Source organism: Dermochelys coriacea, chromosome 8 (assembly GCF_009764565.3).
Source record: "Dermochelys coriacea isolate rDerCor1 chromosome 8, rDerCor1.pri.v4, whole genome shotgun sequence".
In the NCBI taxonomy this organism is placed as follows: domain Eukaryota; kingdom Metazoa; phylum Chordata; order Testudines; family Dermochelyidae; genus Dermochelys; species Dermochelys coriacea.
Window position 1 is genome coordinate 105,242,046 of NC_050075.1, and position 25,912 is coordinate 105,267,957.

General features: G+C 44.7%; 1 protein-coding gene across 3 annotated transcripts in view; it reads right to left on the minus strand.

The window, feature by feature from the left end:
- AKR1A1 (aldo-keto reductase family 1 member A1) overlaps window positions 1–25,912 on the minus strand; it is a 45,892-nt gene that overhangs the window by 155 nt on the left and 19,825 nt on the right. For 2 of the 3 annotated variants that reach the window (XM_043520440.1, XM_038412927.2), the window contains exons 3-9: window positions 22,323–22,442; window positions 20,213–20,364; window positions 15,602–15,797; window positions 13,942–14,141; window positions 13,012–13,084; window positions 11,342–11,428; window positions 1,818–1,988 (exon numbers count right to left, since the gene is read on the minus strand). In XM_043520440.1, the coding sequence (XP_043376375.1) occupies window positions 1,923–1,988; window positions 11,342–11,428; window positions 13,012–13,084; window positions 13,942–14,141; window positions 15,602–15,797; window positions 20,213–20,364; window positions 22,323–22,442 (894 nt within the window). In that variant the 3' untranslated portion in view covers window positions 1,818–1,922. Of the gene's footprint in view, window positions 1–1,817; window positions 1,989–11,341; window positions 11,429–13,011; window positions 13,085–13,941; window positions 14,142–15,601; window positions 15,798–20,212; window positions 20,365–22,322; window positions 22,443–25,912 lie in introns of those variants that run through there. The other variant, XM_043520441.1, reaches the window with a different exon arrangement.

Genomic DNA, 25,912 nt, shown 5'->3' on the forward strand with positions numbered 1-25,912 from the left:
GTTTCTTAGCAATTACATTAATGCAGAAAAGCACTATAATTTACGTTTGTATCTAGATTGTACTGTGGAATATGTTACTAAGGGATGGTGAAAACTCTCATCCCTTACAGTTCAAATGAAGATTGGATGTCTTGCTAAGAGATATGTTACAGTTCAACCACAAACTGTTAGGCTCAATGCAGGAATCATTGGATGAAACTTTAATGGCCTCTGTTATGCAGAAGGTCAGACTACATGATCATAATGGTCCCTTTTCCCACCTTTTCTGGCCTAAAAAATCTATGAATTTGTGTTACCCCAAAATGTTAAACCCAGCATTATCTTTTAATCAAAAATTTAAGGCAGCCCTTTGTTTTAAGTTTGACAAGCCAGGCCAACATATCCTTTTATAATGCCCTGTCTCTGGCATTATAAATGAACTCAATTTTGCAGGTGGCAGAACTAAACAGGGAAGTTAAATGACTGCACCATGGCTATAGAATGAATCAGTCTCAGATGGTATTAGAGAGTAAAGAATTACTGCATACAAGTCCCATGCTTATTTCGTAAGGCCATGCTGCTCCGTACAAATAATAAGGGACAAAACCTAAATATTGTTAATTCCTAGAGGTCCTGTCCACAGCGACTGAGCCCTTTTAATGAAGTAGTTCAGTTGTAGAACTGAGAACAAGGGATAGCTTGGCCTGGTTAGGAGTAGGATAGCAGCTGGAGTGAAGAGACAAATCAGGCTTGGGAGCCAAGAAGAGAGAAATGGGATAACCGGTCCAAAATAAAACATCTGAAGAAGGAAACAGACTTTCAGAGACAGAGACAATCTTGAAAGGAAGAGCCCTGTTCAGTTTCAGGGATAAGCTGCAAGGGTGGAAAGTTCTGCAGGCCCTTCTTGGGAATAGGGAGGTTTGAGCAGAAGCATTCAGTAGTGCTGGCACAGAGATTATAGAAGGCCTGTGAAGATAGATAGTTCCTACCCTAAAGAGCTAACATGCAAGGCAGACAAAAGGTGAAAAGAGGTGGGGGAGAACAAAAATGAGGCAGAGAGAGGAAGTGATTTGCCCAGGATTATGCTAGAGGACAGTGGCAGAGCCAGGAATAGAACTCAGCTCTTCTGACTCCCAATCCAGCATCTTCTAGGTTAGAACATCCTGGTACTCGGTAAAGAAGCTGGAAGGGACCTTGTAACAGGCCCTAGCTGCACCTGTGGTATCATTAGGAACTAATCCAGTGTCCTCCCAAAAACTGAATTGGATAGCTGCTGCTGAGTTTGGGTTAGCTGAAAAGATAGGCAAAGCTTCCAAAAAAATGTCCTTCAGAAGCTGCCGAGGTGGGAAGCTTTCACGACAGAACAACTGGAACTTTTGTTAGATTTGAAACTGAGCATCAAGTAGGAATGGGGATGAACTAGAGCCATGCTGTGCATTTATTTTTCCATAATAGGCAAATGAAGCCAGGGAAGGAAGAGTGATTTTACAGGCCCCTGTATAGCCCCAAAGAAATAAGATAATTATATGAACTAAACCCCGTTATTTCAGTTTTAATCCACACACTTGGCCTAAAGACTTCAAAATGGTTTTATGCACATATCCCAATTCAAAACTAGTGTATTATCCTAGTTTTACATTTTCAGAGTCCGTACATCTTTCATGATATAGATTCCCTCGTCCTCCCCCATGAACATCATACATTTCCTCATAGCAGCAAGCATGCAGTGTATTATAATAAGCCTCATGAGCGCTGATGTAGGTATTACATCATCTGTAGGAAGAGGATGCATTATATGTAATATACTATGCTATAGGAAAACCCACAGAAACCTAATATTTAGAACACCAGATTTTATTAGGAAAGATTTTTGATAAACAATGGCAACAACTATTTTGGGAACGAGTGCATTGACTCCTATTCTAATGCCCAATCTACTGTAGTTAATAGGGGTCATTGAAAGGATAAAGGGGGTGTCCAGCATCTCTTGCTACTAGTTTTTCATCCACCTGTGAAATAAAAAGACAATCCGAGTCAGAAAGATGAAAATCCAGTTCTTGCTTGAAATTAAAAACTGAACCATGCAGAATCTTTCCTTTACATCCCAGTCCTTAGCAAGGATATCTTAACAATCACTGCTCCCCCTTCTCCCCAAAGCATAGTATTACTAGAAAATCATCTTTTTCCAAGAGAATTCTTCGTAGCCTGCAACAAATATCACTTTCAGTGGCTAGGGCTTGAGGAATTGGATTAAGAACAATTAGGGCTTCTTATTTGCAACATTTATCTAATAATTGCTACAATGTGTGTACTTTGCAAAGCACTTAAAACATTAATTATTGGTCTAACTCTCAACACTCCTGTGAGATACCATAGAGAAAAGTGTGATTATGCCAGTTTTACAGATGGATACACTGAGACAGAAAAGTTAAGTAACTTGCTCAAAGTCACACAGTGAGGCAGTGGCAGAGTTGGTTAATGAACTCACGAATCCTGACTTCCGGTCACTAAACACACAGCTGGAAATCCTGGTTCCACTGAAGTCTTGGAAAAACTCCCATTTGACTTCATTGGAAGCAGGATTTTATCCATGTCCTCTAACTGAACATAGGCTTTTGAGCGGGTGGCATATAACCCTGGCACCAAAAAGCTTCCATAGGGAGGAGATGCACTTTTCAAGGTGCCAAGCTCCTGCCAGTCAGCTAACGCCTCCTTCTGCGAAGCTACAGTCATACCCAGATGATGTTAGAGAGAAATGGATTAGGATTGCAGCAAGAAAAAACATCTCAGGGATTTTTAAACATATCTACTAGTAAATTTTCCACCTACTCTTTGAAACCAACAGCTTGGATCCCCAATGAATTATTTACAGTGTGTGCTACAATTTTGTTCTTCACCCGGGCCACTAGAGGGCACTGGAAACAGTGACTAAAAAGAGAGGACTAAACAGTGCATGAAAACATGTTAAGAGTTTTACACGTGATTAATCTTCAGATATAAAAGTGTATTATAAATATATAAAAGTCTGACCAAGTGCTGAGTCAGATCCTACGAACTCTCCATGGACAAAGCAATCTTGGAATCTTTGTGCTTTTTTTTTTTTTACTATCTTAAAAGTGACCTTCCTTGGACATGAAAGTCATTAACTCTTCCACACCTTCCAGAAATTCACATTCTCCACTCATCTCTTCCCTTTCCTCTGTGCTCCCCCATTTCTCAAAGCTTCTCTGTGTAAGACAGCACTTCTCGCAGGTAAGTATGCTTGTTAGCAGTGCACACCTCGCCTTATGAGCCAGGTTCCATTCCATTCTATTTCTTTGTAGAACTCTCTGGCTGCACAAAAAACAAGTGGTGGAAATACTCACTACCCAGTTGCTGGCTCTCAAGAGGTTTTTTCAGGGGAGCATATGCCTTGTATTGGTATTTGGAGGGGAGGTTAAAGAGTGATAGTTACTGTGACGAAGCGGGACTGTTCTTAATGTTTCCTCTGAATATTGTGGGGGTGCCTCAGTTTCCCCTATGCAGTTCTTAAGTATCTAGGTGGTGCGATAAGGGTATATGATCATTGCAGAGCCCTAGAGGGCAGGTGTGTGCAGGGGTCTGGACACAGAGAGTTGTCATGGAGTCCCTGGGCGATGCTCTGGAACTACTCCCCACAAAGCCAGTCAGGACTCTGGGGAAGTCTCCTTTCTGTGAGCAGACTGTCTGCAGGACACACAGCTCACATGGCTTCCCCTCCCTGGGTCTGACCTCGGACCATTCAGCATCCTCTGCCCCTCCATGGACTTCCCACAGCGAGTCCGCCTAGGCGGGCTCTTGGGGATGCCAGAGGGTCCTGCACCCCAACTTCGCAGTCAGATGTGACTCTCAGCCAGCCAGTAAAACAGAAGGTTTATTAGACGACAGGAACATGGTCTAAAACAGAGCTAGTAGGTGAAGAGAACAGAACCCTTCAGCTGGGTCCATTTTGGGGGGGCAGTGAGCCAGACAACCGCATCTGCACTTCACTCCATGTCCCCAGCCAGCCCCAAACTGAAACTATTTCCAGCCCCCCCCCCCTCCGGGTTTTGTCCCTTTCCCGGGCCAGGAGGTCACCTGATTCCTTTGTTCTCCAACCCTTTAGCTCTCACCTTGCAGGGGGAAGGGCCCAGGCCATCAGTTGCCAGGAAACAGGATGTCGGCCATTCTCTGTGTCCAGACCCCTCTACACACCTGCCCTCTAGGGCTCTGCAATGATCATACACCCTTATCCCCCCACCTAGATACTTAAGAACTGCATAGGGGAAACTGAGGCACCCCCACAATATTCAGAGGAAACATTAAGAACAGTCCCGCTTCGTCACATATCTCTCCCCTTCGAGACCGAACTGAGCGGGGTCACTTTAGCCGGTGACCTGGGGAAGTTTGAACCCACCAACGTTCCCATGGATGCCCCAGCATCTCTCCCATTCCTTGATGGGAGTTACACCAGGCCCTTCCAGTTTCACGTCCTCCCTTAGATCGGGGGTGGTCGATAGCACTCGCATGCCGCATGTGGGAAGGTTTATATGGCCCGTGCCCTTTTGCCACCCCAGAACCCCCAGGGGTCAAACTGGGATTGGGTCTTCTCCCAGCGCTCCAGTCTGGAGGGTTGCAATTGGGCTCTCTTGGTTAAGATCCCCCATCTTGACCTGGACACATACTGTTCACTTACAGAACTAGCATGGAGACATCCTTTCTCAACAATCTTGTCTCCCCAACAAGCTGGCCAAACACAGCCACTTGATTATAGGACTGTTTAACTTTCTTAACAGCTTTCACTCCATCTGAGACCTTCTCAAAGCTATCCACACTGGATCTTTCAACAGGAAAGTCAGTGGCTTCATTCACAACAGAAAATTTCTGGCTGTTAAGAACTGAAAAACTTTCTTGATTAAATCACTTTCACACCTTTCAGTGGCAGTAAACTGCTTGCAAAGACTCCATGAGGATTCCTTTCCCTAGGGGCTTTTCTATGCAACAATTCACCCTTCACAGAAATTCTGCCCTTACCTACTTTACCTAGGGCTTGCTCTAGAGGAACACTTTCCAGACCAACATCAGACTCTTTCTGGGTCTCACTTGCATCCAGAATTACCTCTGGCCCATCAGGCAGATTCCTACACAATCCCCTTTCAGGCAAACTCACAGACTTCCTAGAGAAAAGGTTAGAAGCCTTCTCCTTCCCTTTGCCACACACAAGTTCAGGAATCTTTTCCTTCTTGCTACAGGTTTCCACACCCTCAGTAGGCAACACAATCACTGCTCTCCTTATGCCCTGCTAGGGCTGTTCACAGACAACTGCTTGGAGACCGGGGTAGCTCCCTCCATAGGCAAGTCAATACCCCTGACAGACACAGACACATTTCCTTCACTGTCACACTTCTCCACCCAGGTAACAAGTAAGGTACAGGGACACTCATCTTCCACTCTCCTCATCTTCCCACACTTCTGACTAGACAAAGCCATCAGCTCACAAGGCTGCCTAGGCTCATCCAAACTTTTCTTACTAAGCACCTTGCCACTCCCAACGATACCCTGCCCTGCCTGTGTCTCCCCCCACTCAGCTGGGGTCTCAGCTCCCACTGTGCTCAGCACTGCCCTTGCTGTCCCAGTGGGGGTAGGCAGGGAGCTCGCTGCTTTCCTCACTGCATCAGAGCCAGTGTGAGCCCCCTTTCTGGTGTGCAGGGGGGTCGGGAGCGTCTCTCTGTCCCACCCAGCCCCAGGGGGCTGGTTACAGGCAGGCAAGTATCCTGAGCCTAGCTGCTCCTCCCCCCAGCCAGCCAGGTCATCCGCATTTTCACTGACCATTTCCCTCTCCGCCGATTGGTTCCCTGGATTCAAATTCAAACCCTTGGCCGTTACAGGAGCAGGGCCTGGATCCTGTCCCAAAGAGACACAGTCACCCCCGAACAGGGTCTCACAGTTGGTATCCTGGAGAACCCCAATGACCAGCCAGCCCCACCCCTCCTGGGTCTGCACAGGGATCTGAGCCATAGGCAGGGTGAGGGGCTTCACCCCTAGGACCCTCACCCAGCTCACACAGGCCCTCAGCATCTGGTGAGGCTGCACCACCCAGGGCCTGACAACAGTTCTCTCTGTCCCAGGATCTCGCCACCCCAGGAATGTCTCCCCATTGACCACCACCTTCCGCTCCCACTGGGGGTCCAAGGGGCCTGAGCCCAGGAGACTCCACACAGACATATAGGTTGGGGTCAGGAGTGGGAGCCTGTCCACCTCCCCACCCATCTGGCTGATGGAGTCTATGGCCTTGGGACCCAGCAAGGGAGCTAGACACAGGGGCTTTTCCGCAGGGTCCTCCTCGTTCAAATCGCCAGCCTGCTCAAAGGCAGTGAGGTGGGCATTCACATCCCCCCACTCCTTAACCAGGGGCAGCAATTTAGTATTGAGGTTCCCTGCGGAACTGGCACCCCGGGGTCTATCCCCACTCACCCCTGTGAGGTTCCCCTCTGCCTCTCCGCTCCACCATCGCCAGTTCATGCTGCTGCTGCTTCTGCAGCTCTTTCTCGGGCTCTCGCAGTCTCTCACAGTCCTCTTGCTCTCTCGGACTCAGCTCCAATCCCGTCCGTCTCCGATCCTCTGATGGGGAACCCGATCGCGAAGACCCCCATTTGGTCGGGGACAGGAGTCTTGGGGATGCCTGGCTACCACTCCAGCTGCTCCCAGATCCTGCTATAGCCCCATTTGGGTCAGGAATCTGTTCCTCAGGGCGGTCATCCTCCTCCAGCTGCACGATTAACTGTGCTTTGGTGAACTTTCCAATGCGCAACCCTCTCTTTTTGCACAGGGTTACAATGTCCCTCTTAAGAAAATGGTGACAGGCCATCACCCCGCTGTTTCCAAGTTGTTGTGGACTCACAGGCCTGTGTGCTCTCAGCCCCCCATGGTTTCCAGGGAGAACCCCTAGTGTGCCAGCCCTTCTCGAGGTCACCACCTCTTTGCCAGGGTCGAACTGCAGACTCCTCCGCCCCTTGGACCGCTCACTGCAATCCCCAGGGGAACCCTGTTACTGCAAATGTCCTTCTCTCCCAGGGGCAAACCGCAGGCTCCTCCGCCCCCAAGACTGCTCACCGCAGTCCCCAGGGGGACCCCATTACTGCACAGTCCTTCTCGCTGGTTACACACTCCCATGGGTTAACTGCCCCCCCGAAACCGCTCCTCTCTGAGCCTTCAGTGAAGGGTCCTCGTCAATCCCCTTTGTTTTACTGCTCCCCAGTCGCTTGCTGCAGGAAGCGCCATCCACAGGGTGCAGTACATCCCACCGCTGACACCAGTTTGTCACGGAGTCCCTGAGCGATGCTCTGGAACTGCTCCTTATGAAGCCAGTCAGGACTCTGGGGAAGTCTCCTTTCTGTGAGCAGCCTGTCTGCAGGACACACAGCTCACCCAGCTTCCCCCTTCCTGGGTCTGACCTCGGAGCATTCAGCATCCTCTGCCTCTCCGTGTGCTTCCCACAGCAAGTCTTCCCAGGCGGGGTCCTGGGGAAGCCAGAGGGTCCTGCCCCCAACTTCACAGTCAGACGGGACTCTCAGGCAGCCAGTAAAACAGAAGGTTTATTAGACGACAGGAACATGGTCTAAAACAGAGCTTGTAGGTGCAGAGAACAGGACCCCTCAGCTGGGTCCATTTTGGGGATGGCAGTGAGCCAGACAACCCCGTCTGCACTTCACTCCATGTCCCCAGCCAGCCCCAAACTGAAACTCTCTCCAGCCCCCCCCCCCCCCCGCTTTGTCCCTTTCCTGGGCCAGGAGGTCACCTGATTCCTTTGCTCTCCAACCCTTTAGCTCTCACCTTGCAGGGGGGAAGGGCCAGGCCATCAGTTGCCAGGAAACAGGGTGTCGGCCATTCTCTGTGTCCAGACCCCTGCACACACCCGCCCTCTAGGGCTCTGCAACGATCATACACCCTTATCCCCCCACCTAGATACTTAAGAACTGCATAGGGGAAACTGAGGCACCCCCACAATATTCAGAGGAAACATTAAGAACAGTCCCGCTTCGTCACAGTTATCAAATGCCCTTTCCACTGAAATCTTGAAATAAAAATCAAATATGCGCCAAACCAACAGCAGCTACTTATTCAATATAACAGATCACCATGCACACTACAGAGCTGTCAATCATGCCTTCCTGATTTGTGGTCATCTAGAGCTCTGCCTAAATGTGTACCTTTGTCATAGATTTCTTTAGGGAAGTATTGACTTGACACTGGTATCCAGTTATGACTACACACACCCTCCTTTCCCCTGCAACAGGTGCTGATACTAACCTTTTTTAGGGGGAATCAGACCACTTATTTAGGCACCTAAATATGGATTTAAGAGTCAAACTTTAGATTTTTTTGTAATCTTATCCTTGGTCCATATATCCAATTAGTTGCTTTGGTTTCATGCTAATGTGGTAAAGCAAGAAAAATGCATGTCCCATCAAGTGTGATTTTTAGGAGCTCAGATGCCATGCTAGAAAACCTAGATAGTATAGATTAGATGCATGAGATTTTTAAGAGGCACTTTATTTTTAAATAAATGGTATTTGGAGATCATGAAACACTTCTTAAAACCATAAAAAAGGGTGGACAGAGGGTCCTGCTCAGACACTGTGGCAATAGATTCCTATTTAAAATACTTCCCATCTCATTTTTTCTTGTTTCATTTTGCATCTTTGAAGCCCAGCTGCACAGCATTTAGCCTCTTCCTAACTGGTGAGCTAGCACTTTGAACTACCCTCTTTTGTTTCATTATCTGCTCAGTGAATCACCATGATACTGATAAGTGTCTTCCATACAACAAAGGCACCTGAATTATTCCAGCTTCCAGGTACATATTCTGAGCATATTTTGTGATTGGCTAGTCAACAGTTCTGTTAGCAGCATGAATATCAAAACTAGAAAGGACCTCTGTCAGAAACAGATATGCCTGCAAACTCTGCATATGCACATACAGACAGATATCTGTCCAGGCAAGGTAGGTGCACACATGTCTCATCTGAGTGTAAACGGGTCTTCATGTGCATAGATGTGGGGTTTTACAGGCACACATATATTTTTGTTAGCATCCCCACAGTTGAAAACCTCGGCCCTACAGCACTGAAAAATTGTAACTATAACATTATCTTTTGATGTCAGACAAGTGTATATCATGTGCATGCACCGAATCTGCCCAAACTGGTGGAGGAGGGCAACAGGGGATGCACGCTGCTTTCCCCAAGCCCTCAAAGCCATAAAATAAAAGGTTAATGCAGCCTGCACCAGCAAAATGCCCTCTTCAAAGAACTCCCAGGATCAGCCAGCTACCGGAGTTTCCCTGGTAGCATGGTTTGTATGGAGTCCTGCTGCCAGGAAGCCAGAGAGACACCCAGGACCCCAGAACTGGTATGGAGGCATAGGGCCGCTAAGCAGATCTTAGGGGCTTCTATAGGCAGAAGCGCTGCCTATTCCTATTCTCAGGAGAATCCTTGTTCAATTTTCCTCCCCCATAAAGCACTCCCCTGTGGCAGGGGCAGTCCAGGTGTTGATTTGGCATTTAAGCACTCAGACTCGCTCCGGGAAACTCAAGGTAGTCATTTGGACCACAGTTTTGTCACCTTATTGCGCTGTCTTGAACACCCATAAAGGGGTAGATTATTGTCAAATCAGCATTTCCAAAACCAAACTCCAGGCAGAGGTGCCAAAGAGGGACTGCTGTGAATTTGCATGAGGCAACAGGGCACAACTGACAGCTTCCAAATTGGCACAGGGATCTACCGTATCTGCTTGCTGTATCCTGACACTACTGTCTCCAAAAAAATCTTGGGTGGTTAGACACACCAGAGGGCATGTGCCACTTGATTTATCTGCATCATTTCCAAGGTGCTGGCAAGTAAGAGAATCTTCATGGCTGCATTTTGTATGGGCTAGAGAGGAGCAATGTGGGTGTCAGGGAGGAGAAAGCTGCAGGTAATGATGAGGGCATGGACGAGTGTTTCAGCCGTAGCGTGGGTCTGTCTAGAGAAAGGGTGAAATGAGATGACACCAAGGTTTGGCTCCGAGTGAGGCAGAGAGAATGATGGTGTTGTCGGATACAGAATGGGAGCAGAGGGAGGGCTTGGGAGGAAAGTCGAGTTCAGTTTTGGCCATGTTATTCATTGACAGAGAGGCCTCCAGGAGGAGGCAGACACAGACTGAAATATGGGACGGGCTCAAGGGCAACAGGTCAGGAATGGGAGATCTCCCATCCAAAGGCTACAGAGGGAGAAGATGATAGCACTAGGGTGACGAGACAGTAAATGTGAAAAATTGGGACGGGGGTGGGGGGGGGGGGTAATAGGAGCCTATATAAGAAAAAGACCCAAAAATCAGGACTGTCCCTATAAAATTGGGACATCTGGTCACCCTAGGGACACTCAAGGGCAGAGGCCCATATGATCCCAAAGCAAAGAGGGAAAGGCTTAGTAAAAGAAACACTGAATGACCACAGAGGTAGGAGAACTAGGAAACAACAGTGCCAAAAGGACAAGGGATAACAAGATTTCTAGACGGCTATGATCAACAGTGTCAAAAGCTGACAGAGTACAGGCAGCCTGATTTGGCCTGGAAGAGGTCAACAGAGACCTTGGTGAAAGCAGATTCAGTGAAGTGGAGCACACAGATCCCTCTGGCCTTACTTCCGAGACGGAGCTGGAGCAGGAGGAGAGAACTGAAAGGAATGATTGTGCCAGTGTTCAATTAGTTTGGAAGTGTTAGGGAGATGGGTGGAAGGTATTTGTAAGGATGGCAGAGACCACAACATGCTTGTATTTTAAGAGGAACAAAACAGAGGAGAAGAGAGACTCAGGAGGAGTGAGAGAAGGTCAGAAGACAGAATGCAATCCAGTCAAAGGGGCAGTAAAAGGATTAGAGATGGAGAGCAAAGGAGAATCATTGGTGTCAGTGACAGGGGAGAAGGAAGGAATGGTGAGAGGGAGGGAGGACCAGGAGGCAGGGAGCATTTCTTCAATAAATCTCTCTCTGGGCATTAGTTGCAGAGAGCAGCATCCTCTTCCTTTTGGCCCTTCGGCACTTTTCAAACTAGCTGGCTGTGTGAGACAAGCTAAAGATGTTTTAATATAATCAACACAACTACTAACATAACCGTCCAGTACCCTCATGTGCCTCATCTACAATTCCTTCACCAATCTTTTATGAAAAGTCTATCTCCAGCTTCATTACCCTAATAAGATGCAATGTTTTGTCCACTGATAGCTCTGGCAGGGGATGATGAAAGGAAGAGCACTGAGACAAAAAAAAACACACACGCAGGCACGCACACTTTCTCCCCCCACCCCCCGACCCAGCCAGAGAAACTTACTGTAACCATTGGCACAATGTATCGCCAGTTTTTATTAAGGCTTCCAATGTGATCCATCTCTTCTCCTGTGAGATTAAAGTCAAACACCTAAAACAAACAAACAAAATTAAAGCTTTATTCTTGGACAGTGGTTGCCAGTGTCTGTAGCCCCCGAACGGTGCCACCCTGACTTGTTCCCTTTGTAACAATTAAAGTCCACCTCCCTCTGACCTAATCTCTTTCAGAGATCCGACAAAGGAGGGGTGTGGCTTGAAGATAAGGGAGGCTTGCACCTGCATGCCTCAGTATACAAAGACACAGAATGAAACAGCAACACTGAGAAGCATTGACCTGGGGCACTGCAACAGTACACACACACACACACACACACACACACGACTGGAATAATTTAAAATGTAATTACAGAATGCTTTTGTCTGGACTTTAAAAGAAAAACCTCAGTGTAATATTATAAATTCTAATCACTGTATTTAAATTTTAAAGGGCAAATGATTAAACGCTGTGTTTGAAAGAGTATTACAAAAGAATTAACTATCATATTGGCAGCTGTAATCATGACAGCCTCCTGATGCAGAGATTTCATTTCCCACTGGAAATTAGAGATCAAGGGAAAATCTTTCTAAACAGGCCAAATCCTGAAGTTTCTACTTAGCTTGTACTCAAGCAAAACTCAGACTAAGAACCAAGTCAGGATTGGTCCTGTATTTTTTAAACTTTGTTCATTAACAGGCATTGTAGCAATTTTGAAAAAAAATTAGATCCAGGGCTAAATCTGGAGGTCTTTACTCAGGGCCTGATACTACAGCTCTTGCTCACATTGAATAGCACTCTATCACAGGCATAGAAATCAGTGGGACTGTTTCTGTGAATAAGCGCTACTCAATGGGCCAAATTCTGTTCTCAGTTACTCTGTGTCTACACCAGTGTCATTCCATTAAACCCAATGGTATTACTCAAGATTTATACCAGTGTAATGGATGCAGAATTTGGCTTAATTCAAGTAAGAGTTGCAGAATTACGTCCAAGCTTTTAATCTTATCCAGCCAAACTCCCAAGAAATTTTGCCTGAGTAAGGGTTGAATAAAGATCTCAAGTTCTGACCCAGACAGAGTTATCTCAAAATAACTTTAAAACTCCGATTTCCAGTGACTTCTAAAGTTAAGTGAATTGGCTCAATTGTATCTCAGGAAGGAGTTTCTTTAAAATTCTACCGTTACTAATCCTATTCCTGCTAAAGAATATAATTAGAACAGCAGCTGACTGCAGAGACACCCCAGTCATTGAATGGGAATAATACAAAAGAGTGGCAGTTCTTTCCAAAAACTGCTTTGCCAATACCATTTTAAGACAAATTATTGTTTACTTATCTAAGATAAGGGCAAATTCCTGTGCTAAGTTAAGAAAGACAAGAGATTGTCATCTAAAAAGGAGTGAATGATCAAACCCTTCTGTCACTCGAAACTTAAATGAGATTTTTTTCCAAAAAAATTCCCCACCCGTCCGTGTATACACACATGTATGTAACTGCAGAGCTGGTAATGAGTCTTGAGATGAGCACCCGGGTTTTTTTTGTTGTGCAGTTACTAACATATTTTTCTCCCTCAGGAAAGACATTTCTTAAGCATTTGCGTTGCTAATAAAAGTGCTCCTTTTGGGGGAAGAGCTCTTACCTGGAGATTTTGCAGAATGCGGACAGGAGTGACACTCTTGGGAATGGCAACCACCTTACGCTGGACTTGCCACCTGTTACACGGGAAGGAAGAAAAACCTCAACTTCTACACATACAACCCAAGGGTAGGGGTGGGGACAGAAACATCTGTTCCAAGCAAACAATTCCCTTTTTCACTTGGCACTGTATGCGTTTTACATATATTTACTCCCTGCACCTTCAACCCCTTTCTGGGCACTTTATGGCTGTGAGGTAAGCTGGACACGGGTTTACCTTAGAACCCACCAACACCAATCTTGAGCAAGACAGAATGGTCACTAGACTACTTCATTGAGAGCTGCAGGTGATCAGTTTTGGGGGGAGGGAAAAAACAAGCTCAAGATGCCTCAAGCTGGCATGTCAAACCCTTTAGAAAATTTTGGCCCCAATATCTTGCATAAGGAAAAATCAAGAAGAGACTCCAGTTCTCTCTAGTCCCTTGAGCAGAATATCATTCTTCCTCTCATCCACCTTCTACTAGCTGACTAACCAACTCCAACCCCACATTTGTGCTGTTGTGATTGAAGATGGGTATGACAAAGGATGAAGCATGCCACTAGCTCCATCTTGCAAGGTGCTGATCACATCCCAGATGTTGCTGAGTCCCTTGCCTCCCATTGACAACTACCATGACTCTTACAAAGTCCTCAGCAATGTATAGAATCAAAACCCCAGGCTGGCTTGTGCTGCAGCAGAAATAGAGGAGAAAATAATGATTTGCCAAGTAGAAGAGAGCTGAACCAGTAAGAAATTATGTTTTAGGGCTCTCCGTGGCGATAATACTCTATTGACAATAAAAATACTGTCTCAGTCAGAACCCCTTTAACTGTGTGCCACTTGTGTCAATAGGGACAGTGCTGAATACCACCCTTTCTCAGAACTATTCAGTACCTGAGGAGGATTTGAGCAGGTGATTTGCCATATTTTTCTGCCAGTTTTTTGATCCCAGATTCTTCTAGAAGTACTGGTTCATCAGGGTGCTTCCACATTCGATCAGGAGAGCCAAGGGGACTGTATGCTGTTACTATCAGCCCTCGCTTATTACAATGAGTTAATAGCTCATTCTGAGCAAGGTAGGGATGACATTCTATCTGTTAAAGCAATACACAGTGAATACACAGTGAGCAAACCTCAATAAAAAGAGGCAACAAAACAGGAGTCTAAGTGCACTACAACAGAACAAAAAAAAGGACTGAAGTCTGTTTCAGTTGTTGGGATTCCCATGATATAATAATTTACTGCTAGCAGGAATGAGAAGCCACCTTGCAGGTTATGGCAAAAGAATTATGTTGCATAGCTAACTAAGGGAAGGTAGCTGCGGATGGGGATTTCTACAAGTTACCCTCACCTACCTTGTATGAAGATACTAGAATTCTCTGTGCAAAATGTGAACTTGACTTCAGACTGACTCAGAGTCCCAACAACCTGTCTCCTGGTACAACATGTAACAGAGGATTTGACCAATTGGAAATACTTTTTTTGCTGAATTGCAAACTTCTTGCCTTAGCCTGAGAAACTACTTGATCCACTAAGAACTCCCATCATGCCCTAAAATGCATTTATTGAACGAGCCTGTTTATGTAGCACTCAGTATAATGGAATGTGGCTGGTCAGGTTAATCCACATTGGGTCAGTATTCTAAACAGATTTTTAGAATAATTTTTCCATATTTTTAGATCAACTGCCCTGATTATGAGGCAATGTTGACTTGCCCCGACACTCTAGCAGGAGTAGGTAAGATTGCCATTCCATGGCTTCATTCCCATCACTTAGATAGCACCCGGGGGATTGTAACTATCCCTTGAATTGTGAGGGTGTGATGGCTATTTGTTACAGAGTGATCACAATCAGAAAATTGTTGATTCCCCAGCTGCTGTTAAATGAACGTAACTGCAATGGCCATGATGGCTGATTTGAAATCTATGTCCCTCTAGGACGCTGTGACTTTTTTTTTTTTTCCCCCTCCTTCTTTCAGATGAGGCTCTTGCTGCTACAATCCGTGCCTTTGTCACCTCAAGGTTAAGCTACTGCAATGCACTCTCCCCAATAAGCCAATAAGCAACCAGGGCAGAACGTGAACAGTAGTGTCAAGTATTCATGATGAGAAACTCCATTAAGCATGCAGGCTGTTGCATTCCGCACCAGCATTACTCTGAGCATTACCCCATTCAGAGTAATGCTGGTGCGGAATGCAACAGCCTGCATGCTTAATGGAGTTTCTCATCATGAATACTTGACACCAGTGTTCACGTTCTGCCCTGGCTGCTTATTGGCTTCCAGGCTGAGTTTAAAGATGTTTGTTCTGGCCTAAAAAGACCTAAATGTTCTGGAACTTTCCTACCTGAGTGAGGGCCTTTCTTCACGGCCCTTAGCAGGGCTAACTCTGCCCCTATGGTCATACACCACCATGCACATTATTTGTGGTCATATGAGCTCACTCCTCATATGGACAGGATCTGCATAAAGAATAGTAGACACTAATGTACCTTTGCTGCACAGACCTTGCCCTTTCACATAGAGGCCCATTCCCACTCGCCCGTGTTTGTCTCACCTGTAGTACAGCTGGTTTGATAGCAGCCATGCTGAGGATGTCATCAATCTGACGGCTGTTAAAGTTGGACAGTCCAATGGCCTTCACTAGACCTCTCTCCACCAGTTTCTCCATAGCCTTCCAAGTTTCCTTGTAGTCAATGTAGTCAAAACGCATCATGCCATCAGGGTTCTTTGGGAAAAGAGTATCTCCTCGTCTACAACATTGCAAAGACACAGTACAAACACAGTGCACAGAGTTTTTTATTACAGTAAATGGCCAGTAAAATAAATATTATTTAAAATACTCACAGAAGTCCAATACATGCTTTACAAGGCACTGTGTGAGATAAGCCTACATCTCCTTCAGATTCCAATATGTTTATTTACCATATGAAAAACTGGTTGATATACAGTGTCTTTCTTAGTCAAGGTGACTTACTGTAGAGTACTCAAAGCTATCTACCTACAATGCAGTGACTATATGAGATCATGACCATCATTATACACTCAAGCAACAGTTCACCATAAGGTGGACTATAAGGTGGCTAGAAAGCTGGCTAGATTGTCGGGCTCAATGGGTAGTGATCAATGGCTAAATGTCTAGCTGGCAGCCAGTATCAAGTGGAGTGCCCCAAGGGTCAGTCCTCGGGCCGATTTTGTTCAATATCTTCATTAATGATCTGGAGAATGGTGTGGATTGCACCCTCAGCAAGTTTTCAGATGACACTAAACTGGGAGGAGAGGTAGAATCGCTGGAGGGTAGGGATCGGATACAGAGGGACCTAGACAAAATTAGAGGATTGGGCCAAAAGAAATCTGATGAGGTTCAACAAGGACAAGTGCAGAGTCCTGCACTTAGGACGGAAGAATCCGATGCACCACTACAGACTAGGGACTGAATGGCTAGGCAGCAGTTCTGCACAAAAGGACCTAGGGGTTACAGTGGACGAGAAGCTGGATATGAGTCAACAGTGTGGCCTTGTTGCCAAGAAGGCCAATGGCATTTTGGGCTGTATAAGTAGGGGCATTGCCAGCAGATTGAGGGACGCGATTGTTCCCCCTCTATTCGACATTGGTGAGGCCTCATCTGGAGTACTGTGTCCAGTTTTGGGCCCCACACTCCAAGAAGGATGTGGAAAAATTGGAAAGCGTACAGCGGAGGGCAACAAAAATGATTAGGGGACTGGAACACATGACTTAGGAGGAGAGGCTGAGGGAACTGGGATTGTTTAGTCTGCGGAAGAGAAGAACGAGGGGGGATTTGATAGCTGCTTTCAAGTACCTGAAAGGGGGTTCCAAAGAGGATGGATCTAGACTGTTCTCAGTGGTAGCAGATAACAGAACGAGGAGTAATGGTCTCAAGTTGCAGTGGGGGAGGTTTAGATTGGATATTAGAAAAACTTTTTCTCTAGGAGGGTGGTGAAACACTGGAATGCGTTACCTCGGGAGGTGGTGGAATCTCCTTCCTTAAAAGTTTTTAAGGTCAGGCTTGACAAAGCCCTGGCTGGGATGATTTAGTCGGGGATTGGTCCTACTTTGAGCAGGGGGTTAGACTAGATGACCTACTGAGGTCCCTTCCAACCCTGATATTCTATGATTCTATGATTCACCCTTAGACTCTGACCTTAGAAAATATTGGATTGAAAGAGAGAATGTTTGCCAGGACAGAGGTAATCCCTTCATAGTTTTTAAAGCTTCCTACAGGAATGTTAAAGTTCCATCTGGAGCCAAGCTGCTACCGAAGGGACGTTGGTTTTACATTCATCCAGAAGAGGGCGCTTGGAATAGTCCAATATTCCCTTTCCCTGGCACTGTACTGTAATGTCAGTACTGGATATGAGCTCAGCTCCCAGTGGGAATATGTCTTTTAAAAAAAAAAAAAAAAATCACACCTTGCTGCTTCTGGGTTAGGAGTGTTTCCAATTAATCATAGCTACACATATAACACACATACAATCCGGCTGGCCTGGTGGCACAACAGTGCATTGTGGGAGGGATACAACTGGATTCTGAGGAACGCAAGATGGGATGGGGGCCAACCAAGCTACTTAAGGAGCATCTCTAACCAGCTGCACTGCTGTTGCCTCAGTCTTTGGAGACACACACTTTCCTACACTCTCCCAGTTGAAAGGAAAATGTTGGGATTGTGAAAATGGCAGGAGTTGGGAGTGAGGAATCAGGGGTATCAGGCTGAGTAGGAGGGTTCTTGCTCAGTGCGTGGGCAGACTGAGCACCAAATATAATTTAGAATACAGCCTTATGAGATGCTGTAGGGGAAAAACAGGACCGCATGTCAACAGAAATGCTCCTGAAACATGGTTTCACTTCTAGCTTTTTGTGTATTGGGGTGAGAAGATTCGTCCTCAAGACCCCTGGTCACTGTGGTTCTAACTGAAAGCATCAGTTCCCATTTAAGTACAACCCTTCAGCTCAACTTCCCCATACGGCAGGTTTTGTTTTACACCTGATCATTCAGAGACTAGAACTTTTAATGCATTGCCTCACTAAGTGACCTAAAGGGATATATTTAGTGCTGAACAGTCTTTTTTTGTATCACTCACAACGTGGTACTCGTTGTCCAGTTCAGGTCACACGACACTTCTAAAAAATGGAAACATCTCTTTGAGCGCTCCCAGGAGGCAAGAATTTGAGTTCCTCTGAATCTGATAGAGAGCTGGCCTGTTGAGAGGATGGTCTGACAGAGGCTCACACTTAAGTCATAGCAGGTCACATTTAGTCCATCCTTCTACAGCTATAGGATTGGCTCCTACAGCATATATGTAAGTGTTTTATCCAGTCCAGTATTAAATGACTCAAGCCCAAGCTTAAGCCTGATGGGACTTCACCATTCCCCTGGAAGACTATTCCACACTAAGGGCTTGTCTACACTACCCACCGGATCGGTGGGCAGCGATCGATCCAGTGGGGGTCAATTTATCATGTCTAATATAGATGCGACAAATCGACCACTGAGCGCTCTCCCGTCAACTCCGGTACGCCACCAGAATGGGAAGCACAAGTGGAATCAACAGGAGAGCATCAGCTGTCAACTTACTGCAGTGTCTTCACTGTGGTAAGTATATATTAGTATGTCGACTTCAGCTACACTATTCACATAGCTGAAGTTGCGTATCTTAGATCGACCCCGCCCAGTAATGTAGACAAACCCTAACAGATCTTACCTTCAGGAAGATTTTTCCTTCATAACAGGTCAGATTCTCAGCTGGTATAAATTGACATAACTCCATTGAAGTCAATGTAACTACACCAGTTTACACCAGCAGGGATGGGTTTCATTAATCCTGGTATTCCTAGTTAGGTCACTTCTAGCTAACTCATTCAGATCCCAAGGCAACCTAGTGCTGTGATTTGGGAGGTGTGACAGATATTATAGACACAAGGAATATTCAAAGGCTACTAGACCAACTTTATAAATATTATATGTAATCTGTATGGGCCAAGGATTTGTTTAGCTCCATTGGAGAGTTACAGGAGTTTCCTGCAGTAACTAAAATCACTGGGGGATAATTAATACAAATTCCTAGGCAGTGTAAACAAATCTGGGGGAGTCCCCCGCCCTCACCGCCCCCTGCAAATTGCATAATTAGTTTGAACTGGTTAAGGACAGCTAACAAAGAATTGTGAGTGTATAAAGTTACCAGCCTGACTTTGGGGGCGGGAGGAATGGCGGGGTGGGGGGGGTGTCACTCTCACTCAATCCAAGAACTGACATGACACTGTGATTAAAAGGGACAGGCCCGGTAGGAAGACTTTGAAGTACTTTGTTCCTATCATAATCTCCATGTGGAAGATGGATGCCTGTCTGGTAAACCAAAACCTGCATTTACTGTTTGTAACATGTTTTCTCTGTAACACTTTTATTCTGAATAAATAATACTTAGCTTTATGAAGGATGGCTGATCACTGGTTAACCCTGTCATTGCCCCTGAAAGAACAGGACTGCTGGTGCTGAACTGCAGTCAGATCTGCTAAAGTAATTACAGGGAATTGCAGCCCAAATCCCCTGTCTACGCATAATCCCAAACAAGGTGAGGCCTGAGACCTAAGTGGGGGTGCCCTTCTCGAAGCAATGCAGGGATCAGAGGTGTAGTTATCTTGGGAACTGTGACAGTACATATCTAGTAATCACGAGGATTCCACTGCCTCTCTGAAAACTGGTTCTGCTCCCTAATTGCTCTCACTATTAATAAACATTTAGTGTGTTTTAAAAATCAGATAAGACTTAATTTCAAGTTTAAATCCACTATTTATAGCTTTATAATTGCAAACTAATGAGAACAATTATCAGGAGGAGATATCTATCTTCCTTGTAGACGGTTTCCAGATTTTACTAATTCTAAAACTCAGTTCAAATGCAAAGAACTGGGATGAACCGGAAACATCCTTTGTCTGTTCGTCCTTAGGCAAAATGCACGTATACCTTTGGAAGGAGAGCAATGGGGGCCCAGACTAGACATTTCAAGCTCACCCTACTAACAACGTCTGGAAATACCTTGCAGGCAATATCTGTGGCAAGAAATTCACAGCTGCACAATAACTAGTCTCCATTTATAAACAGATGGTCTGCACTACTTTTATATTTCCTGCTCTCCTCCCATGCAGAACTCACTCGAAGGCATGTGGCCAGTGCATGAGGTACAGATCCAAATAATCCAGTTTCAGATCTTTCAGAGATTTCTTTAAGGCTGGCTCAACATCTTCTGGGTGGTGCTTGGTATTCCATAGTTTTGATGTCACAAATAGTTCTTCCCTCTTAACAGGCTGTTAGAGACAGAGGGAAAAAAAATATTGGCACAGATTCACATCAAAGGCTTACCTGAATATAGTCAAAGGCACTAGTCAGAAGAGGAATGGCCAGTGACTCCTTAGCCAACTCCTAAGGCAAACAACCACCAGAGAGTAATTAAAATAAAGAAGGGAGTATTTAGAACCTATGAATTAGATTTTTTAGAATGCATGGGATGCAGAATGGAAAGAGAAATAGATTCTTACATTGAAAAATAAAGTTCTAAAATATCTTACAGCCTCCCCTCCTCTCTCCAGATACTTTTTGAAACTTAATGGAAGTTTTGCAAAACCACAGAAAAGTCTCTAAGTTCTCCCATCACTAATCTAGTGTCCTCTAAACTAATTTCAACAAAAATTATTCCCACAAACAAATTGGTCCGATTAGCCATTACTTAACTACACATGGCCAAAGTGGATAGACTATTCCATTAACGCAAATGTAAATTGTTATTTATTTATTTCTGTTTTATGAATCATGCCCATGAGACAGACCCAACTAGCTTCTGTAACTTGCTGTGCTCATGACATATTATTTACCAAGAAGGCTACTCATGGAAAAAACAACAAAAATAAAAATAACCCTATAAATCTTCCTATTTGGACTTTTTTTTTTTTTTTTTGGCAAGTGCAAGAAATGTGTTTCAGCTACTCTGCCCTGCTGCTTAAAGCCCAACATATTAAACAAATAAGTTTAAGCAGCTTGATGTTTATAAATAAATAGAAAATGTGTACGTTACATACTGTATACAAAGGGTGAAATCCTGACCTCATTGAAGTCAGTGGAAGTTTTGCCATTGACTTCAACGGGACCAGGATTTCACCAGAGTCCTGAAGAGAATATGAAACTGATATACAGAAGCAATAACTACAATTTTCTTAGTTTGTTTTTTTTCCATATCAGTTTCACTGTTATTTTTGTGCTTGACCTATGGTTTTCAGAGAAAAATCTGGGAAAAAAAAAAAAAAGATTTTTAAAAGTGCTCATTATAAACCACTCTAGCATTTTAAAAAGTATCACTGGATGCACACTGGCTAGTAGAAGATCCTATCCTTCCCTGTATTGATTATTCCTGCCTATCTTGCACCAGGAGGGTTGGTGCAAGCTGGGGGAGAAAAGTTGGAGAGGACAGCTGAAGTGGACTGAAAACACTTAAATCAATGCTTCAGAGAGGTTGCTCCCCCCCCCACCAAAAAAAAAAAAAAAAAAACATGGAGGAGCTCCTTCCCCATTCAGGCTGAGCACACTTTTTCTATATGCCTTCCCCAGCTCCTCTTGGCTCCAGAAGCGAGGTGCTGAGTTTAAGACTCAGGGCTTGTATACACTTGAAATGGGAAGGGTTCTCCCACTGGTGTAGGTAATCCACCTCCCTGAGAGACAGTAGCTAGATCGACTTGATCTAGCACTGTCTACTGTGGGGGGTTAGGTCAACTTACACTATGTTGCTCAGTGGTGTGGATTTTTCACACCACTGACTGATGTAGCTGGATTGACCTATCTTTTTAGGGTAGATCAGGCCTCACACATAGATTCCCCCATGTTGTGTTGCATCTAGGCCGACGAGCTCAAGTGACTTTTTAAAAACTATGACCAAGATTTTCAAAAGAAACTAGTGATTTTGGGCATGTTTATTTTTGGGTGCCCAAATTGGACACCTTAAAGGGGTCCCTGAAAAGCAACTGCAGAGCAAAAAAAAGGCTCGTTCTTACTCATCGGGGTCCCTGTTTGCATTCTGAGCAATCACCTGTTTTAGTGAGAAAAGATTTTACTAAAGTCTGGCCTGCAAAACCGCATAGATCTGGGAGAAAAAATTCTACCTAACGCAGAAATAACAAGGATACATTAATATGCAGAACCTTGCAATGCCATTTTTACAGAGTCACTTTTCAGGGTAGAGCTGCAATTTACAATCCAGTTGACGTTCCTTTTTCACCTTATCTGGCCCAATGCTCTCCTGGAAGGCTTCACCTATCTCTGCTTCATTGCTGTAAACTGTAGCACAGTCAACGTGACGATAACCTGCACCAAGAGCATACTTCACTGCCTCCTTCACCTGTAATCAGAAACAAATACAGATTAACTCAGCATAACCAATGGGAAGGGACAGTCTGGTTTATTTTGAAGAAAAAGCTATTGTAGATCCATAATGAGCATTTAAAAAAAAAAAAAGAAAGAAATAGATGTGCCTCAATGCAAGAGCTGGACAAGTTGAGAAATATTCAAGAAGCCTTCTGTAGCCCTTGTGTTCATCTGAGTAGTTCAGACTATGCAAGGCAAGCACTGTTAGGTACTCCAAATGGAACAGGAAAGCATTGGTCCTCCATGCAGGCATGTAGAGCTCGCTGGCCAAAGATGGAGGTTACTCTTAAGGAATGGTACAACTGCCATATTCTCCCTGTGTGCCAAGAAGCTCTAGGAGCTCCTACTGGTATATTCTCAGCCACCTTACAGCCAGTACCTGTAAGCACAATCCATGGAGAAAGAGTTAGGTTTTAAATTCCAAAATTATTAGCATATAGGGCTTCCAAAATTATTAGAGTACAGGGCTTTGTTAAATTCCTCACACCTCATTTCTGAAATGTAAGGTTACTTAATTGGGATGTAATCTGTTCCAATGCAAGTACCAAGATCTCCTATGGTTTTGTTCACTTCCTATGTTCTCCTCTACTCCACAACAAGGAAAGCCACTCCACTAACAAAGTCTCCTCATTGAAGCACTCACACACCCGCAGGGCATGCCTTAGGAGTGTAGTAAGCCTAGAGACAAGCCAGAAGAGTGCACTCTCCAGACTTCTCAGGTTGTTTTTGGGTAAGAAAAAATAAAAATTCAAACTCCATTATTCTATAAGCAGCAAGTGACTGCTACAAATAATGATGGCCCATCCATGGGCAGAGAAGATAAGACCTATACAGAGTCATCTTTTATCTTAGCTGCCCACTGGGGACCATTTGGCCAGTAGTTATATAGTGTCTTTTAGGATGACCTAGACCTAAACACTGGGTCTATTTTATCAGTGTGGAAAGAGTTAGCATCCTGCACTAGCACATGCTTTTGTGACTGAGATATGCTTCCACCCATGAAAACAGAGGAAGTTAATCTCTTCCCTCATTGTATTGTTATTTTGCTACCTTGTCAGTGCAGATGGTAAACTTTTCATGGCAGGGACTGTCTCTTGTGAGGCATTTGCATAGGGTCTAGCATATGGGGTCCTGATATCTTTTCAGGGCTCACTGAAAGGTCTACACAGCAGCTGGGAGGGTGCTTCCCAGTGCAGGTAAACAGACGCAGCCTAGTTCCACTTGAGTTAGCATGCTAAAAATAGCAGTGTGGCCATAGTGGCATGGACTAGCCACCCTAGTACGTACCCAGAGGGTCGGGCAGGACTGTACTCGGGTGACTGACCCATGCTGCCGAGACCACACTGCTATTTTTAGCATCCTAGTTCAAGCAGAACTAGCGCATGTTTGGCTCCCCCGCTCTGGGAAGCACTCTTGCACTTGCGTGTAGACATACTCCCAGCGCTACCATAATACAAATTACAAAAATATTCTTGGGTGGTATTCCTGTAGGAAGAGTAAAAACAGAATTTCCACAGGATACAGAGACAGTTAAAGAAGAAACAGTGAAACTAGATGACTTAACTTATGTATCAAAGCACCTGCATTTTCCATTTCAAAAACAGGTGGAATAATTAATACTGAGGAAAGACAATAAAACGTTGTGGTTTACAAGATAGATTTAAAAGATAAATCAAATATGGAGTAGATCTATTGGCTCCTGCTAGATTTTATTTCTTTTAGTTGTTGAAAGGAAAGGGAAAGAAGCTACATGTGGGATATTTTGACGAGGTTCTTTGGTGAGTTAAGACAATATCTGCATTAAAGAGCAAATTTGCCTTAGTCACTATGACAAAAAAAAAGTTTTTCCTTCTTCAACACGGACAGGATTTATAGGCTTTACTTTCACTATGACAAATACTTTTCTGTTGAAATGGTTACTACAAACAATGCCTGGGTTATGAGATCACTTAACATGTTAATGTTTTATGCAGTCCAATCATTCGCACAGAAAACAGAACAATAATGACTTATTGATCACAGGAAGCCATGGAGCAAAAGCATCAGCTCCGAGAAGGAACTTAAACATGTTCCATAGTACAGCTCCAATCCATTCCCTGTCCCCATGGGCAATGGTTTCTATTAAGATGGAAGGATAAAGAGCAGGAAGAAAGATGTGTGTCAGTAATTGTTCAGGAGAATGAGGATACAGAGGGCTAGATTTTGAAAGCTCTCTGTAAAAGTGCCACTGACAGATATTACAACTGCATGCAGGATTTTTGGAGACCATATTGTATGAAGTTTATGTATAATTGTGGGCCACTGATTGATTGTGTCCTACTCCATCTGCATGAGGTTACAACAGCTCCTCCAGTAACTAAAAACAACGGGGGAAGGGGTGGGTGATTAAGGCAAGTTGCTGAAAGTCTAAACAAACCCAGAGAGGTACCACTCCCGGGGAGGCTTTCATATACAGGTTCAAACTGGGTTTTCAGGGATCAGACAAAGAAAGCCCTATTGATATAATGAGGCTGAGTTTAAACTGACACAGGGCCTTTTTTCTGATCCAGCAAACAAGCAAACTTTTGTCCCAGGGGCCCCAATCCTGCTGAAAGATTGGAAAGACTTTGGCCTACAAGGATCCCATAAAACGGATGGGTAACCTCTGGTAAGCTTTTAGCCTGCATATAGGAACGTTTATTGTTTTTATATGTTTTCTTTGTAAGGCTTGTACCCTAAGAATACATGTATTTTGCTCTTTGAAGGCTGGCTGGAAACAGATATATGTTTAGAGTCCTGCAAATCTGCAGATATCTGTGGACCATGTTTGTGGAATGCGAATGGATGTGGATCCAAATATTGTATCTGTGCAGGGCTCTATATATATCATTGTAGCGCCTGGAGAAAAGTTAACCACAGGCACTGGACCATGATCAGACCTGCTGGGGAAATCACAGTGAGGTGCAGGACTGCAAGCCTAAATCCCAGGTCTAGAGGGAGAAAGATGTGGGTCTCTGCCCAAGAGAGGTGATACCTGCAACCCTGAAACCTTAAAAGTGGGTACCCTCAAGGAAGAACCAGTAGGAAGGGGTTGTCAAAGATGCAGTTAACCCTGAAATTGTGACAGTCACATCCAAAACAGCACACGAACCCATGGACAAAGTGATTTTCAGTCAGCAGTTCCCAAGGACAAAAAGCTCTGACATGCCTTCACAAGACAACTTAAACAGGGGGGGTGTCATCTCCCGCCTACACGTGCAAGTAAATTTCCAACGCTGGGAAACCAGGACTGGTCATTTCACAAGGTTTATAGATTTAGTTAAGATATTTGCATGTGTGTTCCCTGTCCTGAGAGCTACTAAAGCTACTACTAAAGTTTTCCAGTTTGAACTGCTTGAGTCACTGGGCCACACAAAGGCAAGCATCCTAACCAGGTTTCCAGATCTGCTAAAGAGGTTTATTGAA